Here is a 22,456-nt window from a genome sequence, read left to right as displayed (position 1 = left end):
TTCTTTACTGATAATTAGAAGCCTAATAAATACAAAACAAATATTTCTATTATTATTTGAAAAAGTCTTGCCTATAACTACCATGTATATGATACAATGTCTATGATATACAAACCTACCTGTGCACACGATTCTTCAGGTGTCTTAGCACTAACTGAATAAAGTGCTGGGAGATCTAGTCTGTGCACGGAGAATCTTTCTAGAGTATGAAGAAGTGCTGGAGCAAGGTGAGAAGTTTGACCTGAGCCTCGTTCTCCAGACAGCAATAATCGTGGCCTGTAAGAGGTTGGCTGATGATATGGTGACCTGAAACACACAAAAGACATAATAGTGACTTCAAAATGGATCATTCTAAAGATCAATATGAATCAGCTGGCAAAACAGTCAAAGAAAAATTAAACTACAAATTAAAACTTCATCTTTTTTAAATATAGTAATTTTTTATTATTAATCATGATTCTAAAATATTATCTTTGACCATCTTAATAACCAAGGCTGTTTTAAATTTAAAAAATCCATTCTAAAAGAAAGATTACCTTTACGCTCACCATATCTTATCACATATATTAACTTGGAGAGATGCAAAAGCCAATGCAATCAGTTATTAATTACTCAAAGTTAATTGCTAAGAATCCTGTATCTCCCACAAAAATGTGGTTCTAACGAATATTCTAAATATAAGACAGTTTTTTAGACAGGCACTGGAGGTACACACCTATAACCCTACTAGCTACTCAGGAAACTATGACTCAGAAGATAAAGGTTCAAGGATAGTCCAGGCAAATAATTTGCTAAACTCCACCTCCATTTTAACCATTTAACATAGTTCTGAAACAATGATTCAAGTGGTAGATTCAAGTAGTACCTCACTATCACACACAAAAAATTTTAGTTTTAAAAATATGGCTAAACTGTGTGTGTGTGCGCGCGTGTGTATGTGTGTAGAAATATATTGTATTATGAACCTTTCCAGCTTCAGTCACAAAGCCATACTTTGTAAAACCACAATGTACAAATGAGATTGCCAATGACATTATAATAAGTGGTTGTGGTCTCCAGGTTTTTTAGTGACAAACATTCACAACAAATCCAAGGGCTCTGATTAGCTTTCTATAAGAAGTTACGTAGATTAATATGTATCTATGACATACAAACCCTCGACATAATTTTAATTATGTTCTAAAATCTAAGTACCAATGATTGTATATAGAGACTCCCTTCCTGAATGCTTGTTTGTTAAACATGTCATTTGAAGTATGATATAAAAATCAATGTTAATAAATTCTTTTACTTTAAAAAATATGGCTAAAATTATATATTGTAGGTTATGTATATACTCTCACTACTATGATCTGAATATGTCTTCCATAACTTGAATTATTGTGACGACACTGGAAGGGGCTGTTTTTGGCACATGATTATATTATAAAGACAGAGCCTTCTAAAGGGTTCAAACCTACTTAGTAGATCCAAAGCCCTGATTTTAAACGCCACTACTGTCCCACCCCCCCAAAAAAAATCAAAATATAATTAAAGCATTTAAGAGAGCCAGTTAGCCCCACTGGCTGCTTCTGCCATGCGAGGACACAGCACTAAAGATGTCTTGGAAGCAGATACCAATCCTTTATAGACACCAAAAATGCTACCTGCTTTAACCTTGGTCTTCCCAGTTTTTACAAATGTGAGCAATAAATTAAGCATTTTCTTATAGCAGAAGTTAATAAATTAAAACCAACAAAAAAATTTAAATGGCCAAAATATGACTTCTTCAAAAGGGGTAAGCTTTGTTTCTGTAATGATAAAAAATTTGTGTTTTATGTGTTACAGTACCATAAAATAACAAATTAAACAATTTTACTGACTCATTAAAGGTAGTGCTGGAAATTCTAAGTCAATACAATAAAGTAAAATGAAACCAGAATGGAAAGTAACAAAGGGAAAAACACTGTTATTTATTAAGAATGTGGTTATATACTAGAAAATCCGAGATAATCACTAAAAACAGAATTTACAATTAAATAAAACAGGACAGAAAAATATCAACAAATTTACAAAGTATCAGTAATGAGAAAAAGAAAGGAGAGCCTATTCACAATTTCAAGAACCATACAAAAGATCAAATAAAAATCAGGAGACTGAGGTCTACAGATGAAGTTTGAAGCCAGCCTGGGCAGGAAAGTCTGTGAGAGTCTTATCTCCATTCCAATTAACTACCCAAAAGCTAAAAGTGGAGGCTCCTAAACCCTGAGTTCAACCTCAGTAACAACACACACACACACACACACACACACACACACACACACACACACACACATCTTGACCGCTCCCAAAAAGATAAAGAAAAAAGAAAAGTGAGAAGCTGAGCCTGAAAACAAAGACTAGGTAAATAAACAGAAAAGAAAAGGAAAAGAAAGGAGAGGGAAAGAAGGACAAAGGAAGGGAAGAAGAGAGAAAAGGTCAATAGATTCAGGTCCACATGGCTACAAAACCCAGATTGCAAAGATATGCCTTGTTTTATAAAGCATGCTACAAAATAATAATAGAAAGTAGAATACACCAGCTGGGAGTGTGGCCTAGTGGCAGAGTGCTTGCCTAGCAAGCACAAAGCCCTGGGTTTCAGTCCACAGTACCATATGTACAGAAAAAGCCAGAAGTGGGGCTATAGATCAGAGGTAGGTTGGTAGCCTTGAGATGAAGAGCTCAGGGACAGCGCCCAGGCCCAGAGTTCAAGCCCCATGACCTACAAAAAATAAATAAACAATTATATGTGTGTGTGTGTGTGTGTGTGTGTGTGTGTGTGTGTGTGTGTGTGTGTAGAGAGAGAGAGAGAGGGAGACAGAGAGGGAGAGGGAGAGAGCGAGAGAGGGAGAGAGGGAGAGAGGGAGAGAGAGGGGGGGGAGAGAGGGAGAGGGGGAGAGGGGGAGAGAGGGAGAGAGGGAGAGAGGGAGAGAGGGAAAGAGGGAGAGAGAAAGAGGCTATGAGAGAGTATACCAAAGAAACACTAAACATTGAAATATAATAGACAGCACAGGAAATAAATCCCTGCACTAGAAAGAATTTTATAGAAATAAAAAAAGCAAGCCAGGGGCTGGTGATTCACACCTATAAGCAATCCCAGCTACTCAAGAGGCTGAAATCTGAGGACTTTGGTTCAAAGCCAAAACCAGCCCAGGCAGGAAAGGCTATGAGATTCTTATCTCCAATTAACCATAAGAAAAAAGGAAGTGGTGCTTGGCTCCAGTGGTAGGTAGAACACTAGCCTCTAGCAGAAGAGCTCAGGAGCAGAACCAGGGTCTCGTTATATATTAAAGGGAAGGAGGGAGGAAGGAAAAAAGCATAAAAAGTAATAATATAATAGCTGGATTATAAACTGTTATTTTAAAATATAGAGGAATTATAACTTTGTTTCACAGAAAAAAAATATTAGTTCTGGGGCCGGGAGTTTGGCCTAGTGGTAGAGTGCTTGCCTAGCATTCACAAAGACCCAGGTTCGATTCCTTGGTGCTACATACATAGAAAAAAAACAGAAGTGGTGCTGAGGCTAAAGTGGTAGAGCTCTAGCCTTGAGAAAGTCCAAGGACAGTGCTCAGGCCCTGAGCTCAAGCCCATGACAGACAAAAAAAAAAAAAAAAAATATATATATATATATATATATATATATATATATATAAGTTCTAACCCAAAGACAAACAAAAAATTATCAACAAGTATGTATAATGTACCTGAGTGGATGTCTAGTGCTGGGGCAAATGTTCTAACACTAAGCCACCAGCATGAATATACCCACATATACATATACCTAAGTATGTGCATGTATACATTCTCAAATATATAGACAATTTTTATATCTTTACTGCATGTATTTTTGATTTACAAAAATGCTGAACTCAAAAAATTATAATCCTGCTGTGTGAGGTGGGCTCACGCCTGTAATCCTAGCTACTCAGGAGGCTGAGATCTGAGAATCAAGGTTCAAAGCCAGCCCAGGCACAAAAGAACCTGAGACTCTTATCTCCAATTAACCCCTAGAAAAGAAAGTGGGGCTTGGCTCAAGGGTAGGGCGGTAGCCTGGAGCTGAAGAGCTCAGGGACAGTACCCAGGCCCAGGGGTAGGGTGGCAGCTTTGAGCTGAGGAGCTTAGGGACTGCGCCCAGGCAGAGTTTAAGCCCCATGGCCCACCAAAAAAAAAAAAATTATAATCCTAACCATAAGGCAGACAACCAAATAAAGCAAAGAATTAGACATAAATAGGAATGGTTCTTAATGCATAAAGAATTATGTGAGCCAGATCAAACAACCAGAACAGCAACCAGGTTCTGAGTTCAAGCCCCAAGATTAGCACAGAAAAGAAAAAGGCAGAACTAAGTGCCAATGATTGTATATAAAGAATCCCTTCTTGAATACTTGTTTGTTAAACATGTCATTTAAAATATGATGTAAAAATCAATGTTAATAAATTCTTTAAAGAAAAAGGAAAAGAAAAAGAAAAAGCCAGCAAAACACAGGGCTGGAGGTGTGACCTAGAAATACAATACCTGTCTAGTAAGCACAAGTATCTTATTAGCTCCCCATCCTCGCCCCCAAAGGAACAAAAGTAAAAACAGAAAACAAAACCACAATAAATAAATTCCCAAAGCCTAATCTATGTATAACAAAACAGATAAGCAGAAAAGTTGAAAGGAAAACAGAAAAAGTTAACATCTTAAAATATTTAACAATTGTAGAATATCTATTAAACTCGATGTCTTAGCCCTGGGTACTCATCATGAATTCAACAGAAAAAGAGGATGTGTAAAGAACAAGAACCTAAAAAAGCAAGACTCTTGTGGTTACTGATAATAGTTCACACAAAGGTGAACTACTAGATCAATGTAGGTATAAAGGTGTCAAGGACTGAAGATAAGAAAATGGACACTAAGAATCTGAAGGTTTTGTAAGCCACTACAAAAGTCTGAAACATATAAAGACAAAGAGAGGCTGGGAGTTTGGCCTAGGTAGAGTGCTTGCCTAGCATGCACAAAAAATTGGGTTTGATTCCTCGGTACCACATACAAAGAAAAATGGCAGCAGTGGTGCTGTGGCTCAAGTGGCAGAGTGCTAGCCTTGAGAAGGCCCAGAGATAGTTCTCAGACCCTTGGTTCAAGCCCCAGGACTGGCAACAACAACAAAAAGAGAAAGCATATATGTTACACCTAGAAGAGTAACATGGCACATACAAATCAACCCTCCATATCCACAGTTTCCTAATCAAGAACTCTACTGAAAGAATTTGGGGGTTGGCTGGGAGTTTGGCCTAACGTTAGAGTGCTTGTCTAGCATGCACGAAGATCCAGGTTGGACTCCTCAGTACCACATACACAGAAAAAAGCTGGAAGTGGTGCTGTGGCTCAAGTGGCAGAGCTCTAGCCTTGAGAAAGCACAAGGACAGTGCTTAGGCCCTGAGTTCAGTCCCCAAGACTGGCCAAAAAAAGAGAATTTGGTGGAAAATTGTGCTTGAACTGAATATGAACATTTTTTTTCCTTATCACTATTCACCAAACAATGGAGTATAGCATTACTTTATAAATTATAAATAAACTCATAAGTAAAATCACTTAAAAGGATGGATGAGGATATCCACAGGCTATAAATACTACACTGCTATGTACTGATGGCTCATGCCTGTAATCCTAGCTACTCAGTAGGCTGAGATCTGAAGATCAGTTTGAAAACAGCCTGGGTAGAAAAATTGCTAAGATTCTTATCTCCAATTAACCAGAAAACCAGAAGTGGAGTTGTGGCTTAAAGTGGCAGAGCCCTCTCCTAGCAGAGGTTTACAATAGAACAAAACCTAGATACATAAGGTCATATGGAATGACGCTAAATTAAAGGACCTCCAGGATATAGAAACAAAAGCCATATAATGAGTGATTGTTGTCCTTAATGTACTAGGTTATCACTCATCTCTTTTGCTGTCCCTTGGTTATCTCATATTGTTACATTATTTCACCTGGTTATCTGATATATTGTATGCATATTTGGTTATTTGAAGTCAGATAGGGAAGGGAGGAAAACAAGATGAGGGGTAGGGGTGGGGGGAGGGAAATGGGGACCAAGACATGAGAAAGGTTATCAATGTATGTGAAGTACTGTATGTGAAGTAATACATCTTCTATCTGGTGAATATAATGTAACCCTTCTATTAATTACAATAAAAAAAATAAATGAAAAACAAAAGTGGTAGAGCCCTAGCTTTGATCAGAAAAACTCAGTTTCTAGGCTCTGAATTCAAGCCCCATGACTGACTAACTCACTGACTACATACATACATACATACATACATACATACATACATACACACACACACACACTCATTTTATATCTAAGGCTCAGATATCCACAGGTGTTGGTACTCAAGGATAGTCTTAGAACCACCTAGATATAGTGGTCCAATTGTACATGCTTTGATAATATAACTCTAGTTCAACCTACCAGTATGAGAAAAGTTATTGAAGGAAGAAAACAATGGGAAATAAGATAACAAGTTAAGGCCAGAAGTGTGGCGAAGTGGTAGAGTGCTTATCTAGCATGCATGAAGCCCTGAGTTTGATTCCTTGGTACCATACACACAGAAAAGACCAGAAATAATGCTGTGGCTCAAGCAGCTGAGCGCTACCCTTGAGTAAAAAAAAGTCCAAGAACAGTGCCCAGGCCCTGAGTTCAAGGCCCAGGATTGGCCAAAAAAAAAAAAAAAAACACAATGATAACCAGTTAAGAGTCTGATTGAGAAAAAATAAATTGCTTGAAATTAGGCTAAAAGAAAGATAAACAGAACTTTATCATCAACTACATGATTACGGACCATGAACCACCAGAACCAGGCAATAAGCACTTTGTTTTAATCTGTTAGACTGAAAAAACTTAATTAGAAAATGTAAATAGTGAGAAAATAGAAAATTTTTCATAAATGGGGTTAAATCCAATTTTTCTAAAATTACATTTCTAAAGTCTATACCAAATATAATTGAAAATATTCTGTAATCCACCTATCCTCAAGCTGTCTTCACCCTATCCACGGATCTCTTTTATCTCCTTTTTTTAATACTTATCTTCTGACATTTTTATCTACCTAGCTAGCTGTTTGTCTGTCTGTATCTATCTAATGTATTACTCTAGTGTTTGTCTCTGATCTGAAAGGTAAGGCCTGGGATCTTACTCATTTTGTTCAGTGGCATATTGCAATTACCTAGGATAGAGATTGGCACATAATAGGCTCTTGAACAAATATATTAAAGAAAAAAATGAATGATATAATGAGAAGATTTTTTTTTTTTTGCCAGTCCTGGACCTATTACTCAAGGCCTGAGCACTGTCCTTGGGTTTTCTCAAAGCTACTACTTGAGCTACAGCAGCATTTCTGGCCATTGCTAGTATATGGGGTACTGAGGAATTGTGCATGCTAGATAAGCACTCTAACACTAGGCCAAACTCCCAGCCCGACAAGAAGATATTTTTAACTCTTCATAAAAATTTACAGATACAAACGGGAATGGGGGTATAACCCAAAGTCAGAGCATCTGCACAGCAAACACAAAGCCTCGGTTTGATACCTACCACTATACATACATACATACATACATACATACATACACACACACACACTCACACACACACATTCACAGACCCCGTCTTCACACACACACATACACACACAAAATAAGGCTCAAAACTGACAAGGATATAAAAGCATATTACTCATACATTAGTGGTAGAAAGTAAATTGGTAAAGCCTTTCTAGAAAGCATTTTAACAAGATTTTAAGTGTATTCACCTTTTCAAATCACAATCATGGTTCTTAATATTTACCTTAAGCTCTGAATCAGATGATGATGTAAATATGCATACTTAGAAAGATGACTATTCCTTTGTTTATAAAAGAACTATGGAAAACATCAATTTTTATAGTTCTATGAATGTTAGAACATCTAAAAAATTAGGAATTATGCAACTATCTTAAAAGAATGACATTAAACATAACCTGGCATAAAATAACATTCCCAGCATAATGAATTTTAAAAAGTTACATTAACAACTTATAGGAGGACATAATCTCCATAAAATAATGTTCATGTCTATTTATATGCATAAAGAGAACATGGATTTGTGGTCACCAAAACTTTAACAAATATTACCTTCAGCTTCTGGGACTTTAATTTTTACTTTCTTCTTTATGCTCTTCTTTATTACTTGAATTTTCTACAGAGTATATCATCTTTCTAATCAGAAAAAACAAAGCTATTTTCATTTTAAAAACCTCAGAAAGCTCAGTTTCTAATCCTCTTATGGTAATATAAACTAAGAAAGAAAACTTATTTTCCATCATAAGACTTCTTTACTAGATTGGGAGACCTTAACTCTTTTGATTTTTAATTTATCTTAAATCTTGAAAATATCTCAGCATTGTGTTACAACACTACTCGCAGAAACCCATCAGAAATGCCCAGCTAGTACAGCTGGAGACAAGCACTAAATGAGTCTTTCTTGTTTCCTATTACCTTTCTATGCATTGATTTGGCATGCTAATTCACAAAGCCTGAGTTTGATACTGAAACAGAAAATCAAAGAAGTGTTGGTGGCTCATGCCTGTAATCCTAGCTACTCAGGAGGCTGAGATCTGAGGATCAAGGTTCAAAGCCAGCCCAGGCACAAAAGGACTGAGACTCTTATCTCCAATGAACCTCTAGAAAAGGGGATGTGGGGCTTGGCTCAAGGGTAGGGCAGTAGTCTTGAGCTGAAGAGCTCAGGGACAGCACACAGGCTGAGTTCAAGACCCATGATCCACAAAAAAAAAAAAAAAAAAAAAAAAAAGATAATCAAAATACTTCTGTGTGTTTTGTGGAGAACACATTAACAAAACTCATGTTGCCCAAAGAAGTTTGGCAATACACAATTTTCTACCTGTTATACTCAGAAACTAGCATTGAAAAAAATGTGATCTCAGAAAACAAATGGCACAGAGTCTAGCTTTCCAATCTGCTAGCAGCATTTTTGACAAACTTATTCATGGTACCACAAATGCTATACAATTTACATACCTATCACATGTCTAGTATGTAATGAGAAATCACAAGGCTAACTCTGAACTCTGATCTCTTTCATACCAAAAGGAAAGCTTTTCTGTTTTTTCCAAAAGAATTAGCGTTGCTTTTACAGAACTTCAGTCATATCACAATCTTCACTAAGCTCCAATAACAAGAACTTTACCAGAGTAAAAGTTACGTATACCTTATTGATGCTTATCTTGTCAGTATCAAATATAGGCCCAAACATGTAACAAAATATAATAAAAGTGATACCAGTAAGGTAGAAGAGCTGATAGAGGAAGCTAAATTTAAACTAATTTCTTAAATACAGCTAACCTAAACAAATGAGCCATACAATTAAATCAGTAGGAGAGAATGTTCTTAATTAAAAAAGGAGCATAGCCTAGGGGTAAAGTGCTTGGCTGGCATGCACAAAGGCCTGGGTTCTATTCCTTGGTATCACATACACAGAAAAAAGCCAGAAGTGGTGCTGTGCCTCAAGTGGTAGAGCACTAGCTTTGAGACAGCCCAAGGACAATGGTCAGGCCCTGAGTTCAAGCCCCAGGACTGGCCCCCCAAAAAAGTCAAAAACACAAATTTAGACATAAAAGTTTATTCTATTTCTGTACTCCTTTATTCTCAAAGTATCTTATACAATTAAAACATAATCTTAACTGTTCCTAATATACAATTCAAGAAACTAAGATTACCAAAACAATACATACACATACACAAACATACACAAGCTAACCAAGTAAATGCAGGAAAAAGTATCTAGCTTGCCCATAACAATCAATAAAACAGATCAGTAAAATGCTAAAACCAACCAAGAAAAAAAGTCTAAGAACTTCACAAGACCATAAAAGACCTAGAAATGAAGAGAAAAAAATCTAAAATAAAACTTACTGTTAAAAAAAGAGGAAAAATAAGAATAGGTAAAAGTAATTTAGGCTGACTTTTTAAAATGTAAAATGAGATGACTTTAAAATAAAGGTTATCTATACAAATATTAAATCAACATTTCATTAAGTTGGAGGAATGGTTCAAGTGGTAGAGTGCCTGCCTATCATGAGTCCAAATCCCACAATTATCAAAAACATAAAATAAAATAAAATCTCCCATAAAATCTTCAGGAGGAAAACTGTGATTCAAGCTGAAATTTAAATGTGTTTAAAATATTTAAAGAAAAAATTAAAGTATGCACAATTCAGGCTCATATAAGAGAAGTGCTATTAGACCTACCTAACTAGAACTTTCTGGTCCTTCATATGGTGCTAATTATGTAAATACAAGTAATGATGCTGTTATTATTTGAAGACACTTGGTCTGCTAATTTAAATTACATTTGCACTAAAAGCATTTACTCATTATAGCACAGCAAAAGCTGCTTTAACATAGATAATAAAAAGGGAAAAGCAGAAAAATCATAAAATTCAAATTACAAAAAATTAATGAGCTTTTAGAGAATCAAAAGGCTATTTGTTTAATCACTAACTAATTTTGGACCTGAAATCTCTTTAACAGTCTCAGGATCCCTAAATTATCACTTAAAACTTCTCACAAGTAAAGAGTACAAGATAAATATTTTATTTTTATCCACTTTAATTCAAACAAAAAGACATAAAATAGGGGCCTATATGTTGATTTCTACACGCATGCACACACACAGACATACAGACGCACACACACATACACCTTTTTTTAAGCAACAAGCAGAAAATATTCTCTTCTTAACTGGAAATTGGAAAAGCCAATCTCAAGTAAGATAAACAAAGTAATTATTGCCACACAAAAAGACAGTGGAAATGTTACAGAATTGGGTCCAAACAAAAAATACTTCAAGGTTATAAACACAAGTAAATATATACTATAATTCTAAGCACGAAGTAGCAAAAATCCTTCTAAATTCAAAGAAATTTGTTATCAGTTACTCACATTGTAAAATGAAGGTAGGGCTTATGTATAGCAGCAGTTGATGACTGTTTCTTTGGTGATCCTGAGTGACAACTCGTCTCAAAAATTGATAGAGTATTCTCATCCTCACTATCATCTAAAATTAGACTTTCTGTATCTGTTACCAAAAAAAAAAAAAAACAAGAGCACAAGAATTATAAGATTTATAACGTCCTTTAATATAACTGCTCTATCAAACCCAAAGAAACATGGATTAAAAATTAGTTGTCTTGGAGGTTGGTGGCTCTCGACTGTAATCTTAGCTACTCAGGAGGCTGAGATCTAAGAATCAAAGTTCAAAGCCAGCTGGGGCACAAAAGGTCCTAAGACTCTTATCTCCAATTAACCTCTAGAAATAGGGAAGTGGGGATTGGCTCAAGGGTAGGGTGGTAGCCTTGAGCTGAAGAGCTAAGGGACAGGGCTCAGGCCTAGTTCAAGCCCCATGACCCACACACACACAAAAAAAATTAGTTGCCTTCAAACTGATCATCCAGACTGACAGATTACAGAATTTTGAATAGATCATAAATGCAATTAATGTAATTTTTTCAACATTATAGACTATCTAAGAATTATGAGATGTAATTTGAGAGACTTTTGCTGACCAAAATGAGTCTTGGAAAAGCAGTGGTGCTTTATAAAACTCCACCTACTGACCAAAACTCTAAGTTAAATTTAGATGGAAAGCCAGTCTTTTTCATATTTGGTTCAGTTAATAGTACAGCAAGCAAGCCCAATTCTATCTTTTTTTTTGGTCAGTCCTGGGCTTGAGCTCAGGGCCTGAGTGTTGTCCTTGGATTTTTTTTTCTCAAGGCTTAGATTTTTTTTCTCAAGGCTAGAGCTCTACCACTAAAGCTACAACACCACATTCGGCTTTTTCTATTATGTGGTATCGAGGAATCAAACCCAGGTATTCATGCATGCTAGGCCAGCACTCTACCACTAGGCCAAACTCCAGGCCTGCAAGTCCAATTCAAAGAAAAAAAACGCAACAAAAAGTAATAATTTGACCCATTTTTGAAATGGAACATAACTTTTCAAAGAGAACTTTATGAATTAAGTAGTGGAGTGCTTGTCTAGCATGCACGAAGGCCGGGGTTCAATTCCTCCATACCTCATACATAGTGGGAAATAAAGCCAGAAGTGGTGCAGAGGCTCAAGTGGTAGAGCTCTAGCCTTGAGAAAGTCCAAGGACAGTACCCAGGCCCTGAATTCAAGCCCCAGAGCTGGCAAAAAAAAAAAAAAAAGTCAGGAATTCAGTCCTGGGCCTTGACCTCAGGGCCTGAGCACTGTCCTTGGGCTTTCTCAAGGCTAGCACTCTACCACTTGAGCCACAGCACCGCTTCTGGCTTTTTTTTCTTTTCTATGTATGTGGTACTGTAGAATCGAACCTGGGTCTTCATGCATGCTAGGCAAGCACTCTATCACTAGGCCAAACTCCTAGACCCAAAATCTTTTTTTTTTTTGGTGAGTCATGGAACTTGAACTCAGCCTGGGCACCCTCCCTGAGCTCTTCAGCTCAAGGCTACTGCCCTACCCTTGAGCCAACCCCCACTTCCCATTTTCTAGGGGTTAATTGGAGATAAGAGACTCAGGTTCTTTTGTGCCTGGGCTGGCTTTGAACCTTGATCCTCAGATCTCAGCCTCCTGAGTAGCTAGGAATACAGGCATGAACCACCTCGCACAGCTTGTACTTAAAAGTTTTCTTAGACTATAATAATTACACATGAATATTAAAAGTATTAATCTGTTCTAAAAGTGGCCCTGTAACTTAAGGGGTAGGGATCAAGCCTTGAGCTGAAGACCTCAGAGACAGGGCCCAGGCCCAGCGTTCAAGCCCCACAACAAACAAAAAAAGAAATTATCAGCTGGGTGCCCTGGTTCATACCTATAATCCTAGCTACTTAGGGGGCTGAGATCTGAGGCCTGAGGTTCAAAGCCAGCCAGGGCACTGAAGAACATGACTCTTATCTCCAATTAACCTCTAGAAAACCAGAACTGGCGCCTGGCATAGGGTGGTAGCCTTAAGCTGAAGAGCTCAGGGACAACGCCCAGGTCCAGGGTTAGGGTGGTAGCTTTGAGCTAAAGAGCTCAGGAGGGACAGCGCACAGGCCCAGAGTTCAGATGAAGCCCACAATGGACGGACAGACAGACGGACATATACACACACACACACACACACACACACACACACACACAATTATCAATCTGTTCAACAAATAGCAATGCTTAAATGTGCAGAAGACATAAGGAAAATTCAGGTTGACATAAATCAACTCTAGGCACGTGTCTGTAATGTCATTTATACAAGAGGCTGAGATAGGAAGAAGGATTATGGCCAACATGAACTAAGTGATAATCTTTATTGACAGGAGTCAAAACACTGAAAATAGAAGGTGGTTTATAAAATTAGATCTAAATCATATGTCAGACAGCTAACTCAGTAGCTTTAAAAGATAACTACATAATATACTAAAATTGATATTTTTATATAAATCTAACAATCAAGTATTTTCATATAAAAACTTGATATGAAAGGATATGTATTTAAGAAAAATATTAAAAACCTAATCAGATTATAATTAAATAAAATATGGTTTCTCTTCTTTATTGAGTTTCATTAATTGAAACTAAAGTACACTATATACTTATAAAAATAAAATTAAGGGCCTGGAGTTTGGCCTAGTGGTAGAGTGCTTGCCTAGCATGCATGAAGACCTGGGTTTGATTCCTCAGTACCACATACATAGAAAAGAGCCAAGGCCAGGAATTTGTCCTAGTGGTAGAGTGCTTGCCTAGTATGCACGAAGACTCACATTCGATTCCTCGGTCCCACGTACATAGAAAAAAAAAAAAAAGCCGGAAATGGTGCTGAGATTCAAGGGGTAGAGCTCTAGCCTTGAGAAAGTCCAAGGACAGTGCTCGGGCCCTGAGTTCAAGCCCAGGACTAGCAAAAAAAAAAAAAAAATTTGCTTTACTCTTTGGGGCCAGGAGTTTGGCCTAGTGGTAGAGTGCTTGCCTAGCATGCACGAAGACCCAGGTTCGACTCCTCACTACCACATACATAGAAAAAGCCAGAAATGGTACTGTGGCTCAAGGGTACAGCTCTAACCTTAAGAAAGCCCAAGGACAGCACTCGGGCCCTGAGCTCTAGCTCCAGGACTGGAAAAAAATAAAAATATAAAATAAAATTAAACCATAACATACTAATTCTCTAAAATAAAAATTCTCAAAGATAAATGGGCTACCATTATATTCAGAAAGGAGAGTTTCCTATTTTCTTTCTTTTTTCTGGATCAGTCATGGGGGCTTGAACTCTGGGCCTGGGCACTGTCCCAGAGCACTTCAGGTCAAGACTAGCACTCTATCATCTGAACCACAGTGCCACTTCTGGTTTTCTGCTTTGAGCCACAATCCTTAGATCTATACCTCCTGAGTAGCTAGAATTATAGGTGTGAGCCATGGGCACCTGGCTCCTTTTTTTTCTTTCTTCTTCTTCTTTTTTTTTACTGAATGTGAATTAAGTTTTTACAGAAAGAAATGAATCCCATTTATGAAAATTACAGATGAGAATATACTTGAAGCTGGGTGCTGGTGGCTCACATCTGTTATCCTAACTACTCAAGACACTGAGATCTGAAAATTTTAATTTAAAGTCAGGCCAGGTATGAAAGTCTAGGGACTCATCTCTAATTAACCACCAGAAAAACAGAACTGGCACTGTGGTTCAAAGTGGTAGAGCACTAGCCTTGAGCAAAAGAGCTCAGGATCAGGGCCCAGAGCCTGTGTTCAATCCCTATAGTTGAACACCCCCCTCACTCCCCAAAAAAGACCCACTTGAGAGCATAAAAAAACTTGGTTATACTTATATGACCTGGTAAACCTGTTCCTAAAATAGTTTCTGAAAAAACTTTAGAATCACAGCAAAACTCATTGAGCAGTGCTCCTGATTTTTACTACATAGTGTTTACATTTTTTATGTTTATTTTTATTTTGAGGCTTAATTGATACATATATATGATGAGATTTTAATGTTATCCCTTGCCAATAATTTATATTTCAATCAGCACAGCATACTGTGAAGTCCTCTGCCAATATCGCCAAAATACTTTCAATGAATTCAATCCACAGAGGCATTATAGAAACAGTTAAGAGGATGAGCTGTAGAGTCAGGCTTCCTGTATTAGAGTTGGTTCTTAGCCCTGAGTAACCTTAGATATCCCAAATGCCTTTCCGATTTCTTCTATATAATGAAAGTATCTAACTTACAGAACTGTAATTAAATATTAATGAATAATAATTTGTATGTCATCAACTTTGTAAAGACAGTTAACTCACAATAAGATGATCACTATATCCAAAGTGTAAGCAAACATTCATTCATACATTTCAACAAAGATTCCTAGGCAACTACCCTGTGATGGCCAGTATGCCAGGCCTAAAATATACAAAGAGTAAAATAGATACGATGATAAACAATCTTAGGAAGAAACTATGTTTATATTTTTTTGATCTAAATAGTTAAAAAATGAAGTAGTTTATAGTACCTTCTTTCTTGTCACTCTGGCTAATTTCAGCATGAGGAAACACTTTCTGTAAGACTGCTAAGATGTTGTTGAAGCTTCTTTCCAGCAGTGGTCTTATAATGGGGGATAGTGCATGCCCTGATGACATCACAGCACGTTGGGAAGCAGGCACAATATTCTGCATTGCGTGGTAAAAATCTTGGGCACTGAGTACTATGGAGGAAACATCCAACTGCAGCTTATGACTGCTAGCATATATCTGAGGATAACGCCTCCGAAGTGCAATCAGGGCAGCCTCAGTGCACAAAGCCTTGATGTCTGCTCCGCAGTAGCCTAATGCACAGAACAAGAAGAATAGCAAAGCTAAGTTCACTCTTTCAAGTACAACTATATTTAATCAATACTAAATCAACCATTACACTTACTTTATTAACTGAATGAAAACTGAGCATTTAAAATCATCCAACAAAGCATTTAGTTTTTAAACAAAAAAAGTTTTGTATATTTTAGATTAACAAAAACATACACTAAAAAAATATGAAGAGAAAACAAGCCATACCATGTCTTAAAACTACTGTGCTAGGGGCCGGGAGTTTGGCCTAGTGGTAGAGTACTTGCCTAGCATACACAAAGACCGGGGTTCAATTCCTCAGTACCACATTCATAGAAAAAGCTGGAAAGTGGTGCTGTGGCTCAAGTGGTAGGGGTCTAAGCTTGAGAAAACCCAAGGACAGTGCTCAGGCCCTGAGCTTAAGGCCCAGGTCTGGCAAAAAAGAAAGAAAGAAAGAGAGCGAGCGAGAGAGCGAGAGAGCGAGAGAGCGAGAGAGAGAAAGGGAAAGAGAACTACTGTGCCACTTTCTTCAGGAAGGTTTTAAAAGAATTATCATTTCCCTCAATCTTCCATTATTATTCAGTCAGTACCTCTTCTCTACCACTAAAAAATATCCTCATCTTCTCTTAAAGTTTGAGAATCTCTTTAAGCTGCCTAGACTCACAAGTAGCTAACTTTATAAATTATGAGCCATACCTGGGTTATTTTTTCTAATTTTACTAACTTCTAAACATGCAAAATAGTATAACAAAACAAATAAGCAGAAATTTCAAAAGTAGCTCTTCTCCTACAAGCTCTTAGTTTAAGCCAGTAGCAATTCAATACCCCAAAATTATTTTTTAAACTTCGATCATCTCTAAGGGCTCCAAAAAATATTGAAGAAGATAAGAATGTTAGAAGAACTTCCAAATTGACTTTATGCATCTATTTTGCATTTGATAAAACTCAGTTATGCAAGGAAGGGGAAACACTGGAATTATAGAACAGTAGACCCTTAACTCCTCAAGTAACAATATCAGGTTCATCTATTTTATTAATACCTCACAATGATAGGAAATAAAATACTGAATAAGATAAAAAATAAAAATAAAATGAAATATTAAAATAAAAATGGTGAACACAAAGAGAAACTTATTGAGTTAGGAAAAAATACAATTTGTGAGAATTTACCTCAAAAAACTATAAGCAGAATAAGATTAGTATTGTCCTAGGACAGTAATCTTTCTCCCAAATAATTCTTCAAAATAATTAGATTTACTAGTCTCTCCATTCTACTTTCTACTTCTCAATTTAAAAAATGAAAAAAATTCTTCGACATCAACATTCATTATATTAGTTTAACCAAGTTAAACATCTACTTAAAGTTATAAACAACAAACTAATCCAAGAATACAGTTAAAGTGCATTGACTGCTATCTGCTAGAGCAGATGAAAAATAAAGCCTTCATACAACATAAACAACCACATTTCTTTTCTTTAAGGGTATATACATAACAGTGAATATCATATAATCCAATTCAGATGTAGAAACATGTTTTAAAAACCTCATGGCTCGTGCCTGTAATCCTAGCTACTCAGGAGGCTGAGATCTGAGGATTAAAGCCAAACGGGGCACTAAAGACCAGGAGTCTCTCATCTCTAATTAACCACTAGATAAACTCCAGATTGGAGTTTATCAACAATAGACCACATTTATTATCATAATAGATTATCATACCAAACACACATAAAAGAAGTATATTCTTTACATTTGCTTATAAGGATTACTGGTTTATAGTACTTGTAACAATTAGTGATTCTTGTAACTGAAACCCCTCTGTAGATCATGTTTACAACAGCAATAAAAAATTTTGAAAAAAAGAATTATTGGTTCTCAACATAGAACACTCAACAAGATGAACAATAAAACTGAAACAAGCCAGGTGCAGTGGCTCATATCCATAATCCCAGCTGTTCAGTAGGCAGAAATTGGGAGGATCAAGTTTCAAAAGACATGTGGGGGATAGGGGTTGGCAACTTTGTGAGACACTCATCTCCACTGATTAAAAAAAATGTACAGTGTGACTTCCCTATCATCCCAGCTACAGCAGAAGTATAAATAGAAAAATCACAGTCCAGGCCAGTCCAGACATAACTGTGACCTCATAGTCACAAAGGCATGACTTAGGTAAATACAGTGCTTGCCTGGCAAGAGAAAAGAGGGGAGTTCAAACTCCACTGCTAACAAGGAGAAAAACAAGAGGAGGAGGGGGAGGAGGGGGAGGAGGAGAAAGTGGAGGAGGAGGGGGAGGAAGAGGGGGAGGTGGTGGTGCAGGAGAGAGAAAAAGAAAAGAAAAGGAAGAGAAGAGAAAAGGGAAGGAGGAGGAGGAGGAGGAGGAGGAGGAGGGGAAAGAGAAGATGGGAAAAAAGGAGGGGGAAGAGGAGGAGGGGGGAAAAGGAGGAGGGGGAGGGGGAGGGGGCAGCAGCAGCAACATTGGAAACAGAAGCAGAACAAAAAAGGATACAGAGAAGAAAAACTAGGGGAGTGGAGGGAATGGGAGGGGAGGATGCAGATTATCAGGCAGCACAACTAACAGTCAATCAGTGGGGTGCCAGTGGCTCAAGGCTACAATACTAGCCTTGATTCTCAGTAGGAATCATGGTAGGAAGCCATCCTGAGCAGGAAAATCCATTAGACCCTTGCCTCCAATTAACCACCAAAAAAAAGCTGGAAGTGGAGCTGTGGCTCACATGAAAGGGTACCAGGCTTGAATCATAAAGCTGAGGAATATAATCACTAGGTCCTAAGTTCAAGCCCCAGTACCAGTGCATGTGCATAGACACACACACACACACACACACACACACACACACACACACACACACACACACACACAAATGGAATCAGAATCCCTAGGGGCTTGGAAGTATAAATGCACATTTTGTGAATATTTTAAAATTATTATGATAGACAAAAAAATGAGAACTATGACTCCAATAAACTCAGCAGAATTAAAAGTATAGCACAGTCACTGCTAAATTAGTAACAATTTGGATGATCACAGGTTCTAATAAGGTATAAATAAATCAATAGTATACCATTGTACTCCTCAGAAGAGTTCTGGTTTAGAAAACAAATGATAAAATCCTCCTAGTAATACTAAAACTATAACCTTATTAGCATCTCTTTCCTAATGACCCTACTTCTACCATTACAAATCTAATAGTCTAATGAACACAAAAATCTAGAAAGCAAAGAAAACTTTTCCTGGAAGACTGAAAAGGTAACTATTAAAGAGGTTACAGTAGAAACATGATAACAAATTTTACCAGATAATTGTTTAAAGGACAATGTCAAACAAAATGAAGTCCCACCATATAGATACTTAATGCACATGTTTTCATGTTTTAAACCTCTCAACAAAAATTAAAGAAATTATTAAAATTAATCTCCCAATTTGAAGCTCTTAATATATGTATAAATGTTCTTGATACCAAATACATGTTTAAAAGATTTTTACTACATAAAACTCATATTGATCAGGTTGCTGATGGCACATGCCTGTAATCCTAGCTACTCAGAAGGCTGAGATCTGAGGATTGCCATTCAAAGCCAGTCCGGATATGAAAAGACTGTGAGACTCTTGTCTCCAATTAAAAGATTTTCTGGTGAGAAAATCAGAAGTGGTGCTATACCTCAATGTGATAGAGCACTAGCCTTGAGGTGAAGAGCTCAGGAACAGTACCCAACACAATGTTCAAGCCCCATAACAATGGACCAAAAAACAAAAAACCTCATACTGTCATTCATTCAAAATCCTCCTGGCATATTCCCCTCTTCAGTCACAGGACTTGAATTCTGTAAAAGTTACCAAATCCATAATCTATAAGAAACTTATATAAGAGGTCACTATCCTTACAGTTGTTCATAAAAACTGCAAAGATGATTAGGCTGGGAGTTTGGTCTAGTGGTAGAGTGCTTGCCTAGCATGCATAAAGATCCAGATTTGATTCCTCAGTACCACATATGTAAAAAAAGGCCGGAAGTGGTGCTGAGGCTCAAATGGCAGAGCTCTATCCTTGACAAAGTCCAAGAACAGTACTCAGGCCCTGAGCTCAAGCCCAGGACTGGGGAAAAAAAAAAAAAAAAAAAAAAAACCCTACCAAGATGTTTCTTAGGCCATAAGTATTACTGAATTAAACTCACACATGTTAAAATACATCTGGTAAATCAAAATTGATAAATTCATGATGGAGTTAAAATTAAGTATTACTTCATACCTGTTTGAACTAAAAATTGACTAGATTTAAAGTGAACTAGTTTCTTAAATGGAATGTCATACCAAAAACAAGTCATTTAATTACCATAAATTTTTGTGTCACTACCCACAAAGAAAACAGAATATAAACGAATTCTGCAAATATACTGTTACCCTATGAAGTAGGTAAAAAGGCAAGAGAAGTTTCTCAGTCCAGTAAGAAATTATGTCATAAATATCTCAACAAGAAAATGATTTAAAAGCTAAAATAAATAAATTGGAAAATTAAGAAGTATTGACCTTTGGAAATGCAAAAGGAAACTAAGGCTCTAATAGCTGAGGTGAATTAAATTAGAATGTGTCCTGTTTCATATGGTAGATAGGGTAACAGAAAACTTTAGTATACCTATCTCTTAGGGAATCTCCAAATTATTCTACTTATTTTAGCTAAGGATCATTCTGTGACCAATTTACAAAAAAATTTCAATCAGATATTAATTCTAATAATACCACAAATAAAGAGGGACAAATTTCAAAATGGGAAAAGACTGGTGTTGTTAACCAATTACCACCCTTTCCCATAAAGCAGCACAAGGCTTTGCAAAGATCAAGCCAAATTTACATGAATTTTTTTGGCGCATGCTCTCTTATACCAGGCAAAGCTTAAACTGGAGTAGTGCTGGAGAGATTTACGTTTTCTCCTCACCAGAAGATGTCGGAGGTCTTTGTGGTTCAAAAGCTGAGGGATGCTGCTTCGGAGATGGAGATCCCTGTGGATGAAGAGGATAATTCGGATGTAGCTAACTGAATGGACTAATGTTCTATTTAAATTTAATTATCTGATGGTGGATCACAATGATTTTTTTAACTAAATTGTTCTTTTTGGTTTTGGTAACTTTAAAGTTTTCCCAATTAGACTATTATTAGTGGGCTTATTTGAGGGAATAATGCTTATAAAAATTATGGGGAGAGATTTTTTGAAATTTATATTTTGCATAGTATGAAAGAAAAACAGACAAAAAAAGGAAAAGTGGCTGAAGAAAAGAATCTGTGTGTATTGTTAGGCATTTAATGTATCTCTTTTTATTTCCATCCTAATTAGGGCTAAAACTCTGAGTCTATTTCCTGTGTTCATAAATAACCTCTCAATCCACCCTTTGAGAACAGCATTGTGATAAATTTTAAGTTAAGTTATAAGGTTTTTATTTCCAAACACAATAAGTATTTTGAGAACCCCTCCCACCCAACTTCTTTCTACACCATAGGAATAAAGATGAGTTTGACTGTGTCATCTGCAAAGTTTTAAAAAACAACAACAACAACAAAAAAAAAAACACTGCATTCCTGCCTTTGACAATGATCCAATTCTCCTAAAAGGAGCAACTGTAGTCTTATTAAGGGTACCCAGAACTCACTGAAAGGCTTATTAATTGTTAATCAAACATCAAAGACTTGTTAATCAAACGCCTGATGATAGTTAAAATTCTAACTTAGAAGTATTCAAACTTGAAGTAAAATATTTAAAACAACTTTTAAATGTGAAGACAAAGACATCTATTGCACAATCAAAGACAAAATTTACTCATTACATTTAAACACAATGGGAAAGGGAGAACAATGACTACCAAAGACTCAAATAGGAACACTCACCAACACATTTTTCTGCCAGTTCACCTAAAAAAGCATCTGACAATTTTGGATTCCAGTCCCTGGTATGGATTTGTAAGATGTGTTTTCTTGCCTAAAAGAAGAATACAGGTTTAAAAACAGACACAGACACACACACACATTCACACACACACACATATTAGCAACCGGCCAAGGTGGCTCACACCTATAATCCTACCTACTGAGGAGACTGAGATCTGAGGATTGTGGTTTAAAGCCAACCTGGGCATCAGAAAACCGGAAGTGGCACGGTAGCACAAGGGGTAGGGCAGTAAAGTTGAGCTAAGGAGCTTAGGGACAATGTCCAGGACCAGAGTTCAAGCCCCACCACCAACCAAAAAAAAAAAATTATCAATAACTCAAATATGGTAGAACAAATTTTAACAATACATACCCCCAAAATGATTGTTGATTTTAAAAGAAACAGAATTAGAACACCTATATCATGTGAAATTGAGTAAAGGCTCTTGTTTCTGTTTCACAAACTAAGACATCTAATGTTCTTGAAATTGAATAAACCTGACTGGAAGCACTTAACAGATGAGTAATTTACCTAGGACTACAATATAAAATTAAAATAAACTTTTCCACCACAGTATTTTTACCATTTGAAGACATATAAACAAATGACTCTATGTGTTCAATCGTATGAATCTTATATGAAATACAAATCTCCTGA

The 22,456-nt window shown here is 36.7% G+C and overlaps 1 protein-coding gene across 1 annotated transcript in view; it reads right to left on the bottom strand.

The window, feature by feature from the left end:
- The window catches only part of Atad2b (ATPase family AAA domain containing 2B), a 128,943-nt gene that overhangs the window by 57,632 nt on the left and 48,855 nt on the right, over positions 1–22,456 (bottom strand). The window contains exons 15-18 of the mRNA XM_090337380.1: positions 21,760–21,850; positions 15,562–15,873; positions 10,997–11,132; positions 120–306 (exon numbers count right to left, since the gene is read on the bottom strand). Of these exons, the coding sequence (XP_090193506.1) occupies positions 120–306; positions 10,997–11,132; positions 15,562–15,873; positions 21,760–21,850 (726 nt within the window). The remainder of the gene's footprint in view (positions 1–119; positions 307–10,996; positions 11,133–15,561; positions 15,874–21,759; positions 21,851–22,456) is intronic.

Source organism: Megascapheus bottae, chromosome 7 (assembly GCF_031878675.1).
Source record: "Megascapheus bottae isolate mThoBot1 chromosome 7, mThoBot2.hap1, whole genome shotgun sequence".
In the NCBI taxonomy this organism is placed as follows: domain Eukaryota; kingdom Metazoa; phylum Chordata; class Mammalia; order Rodentia; family Geomyidae; genus Megascapheus; species Megascapheus bottae.
This window is presented reverse-complemented; position numbering and strand designations above follow the sequence as displayed.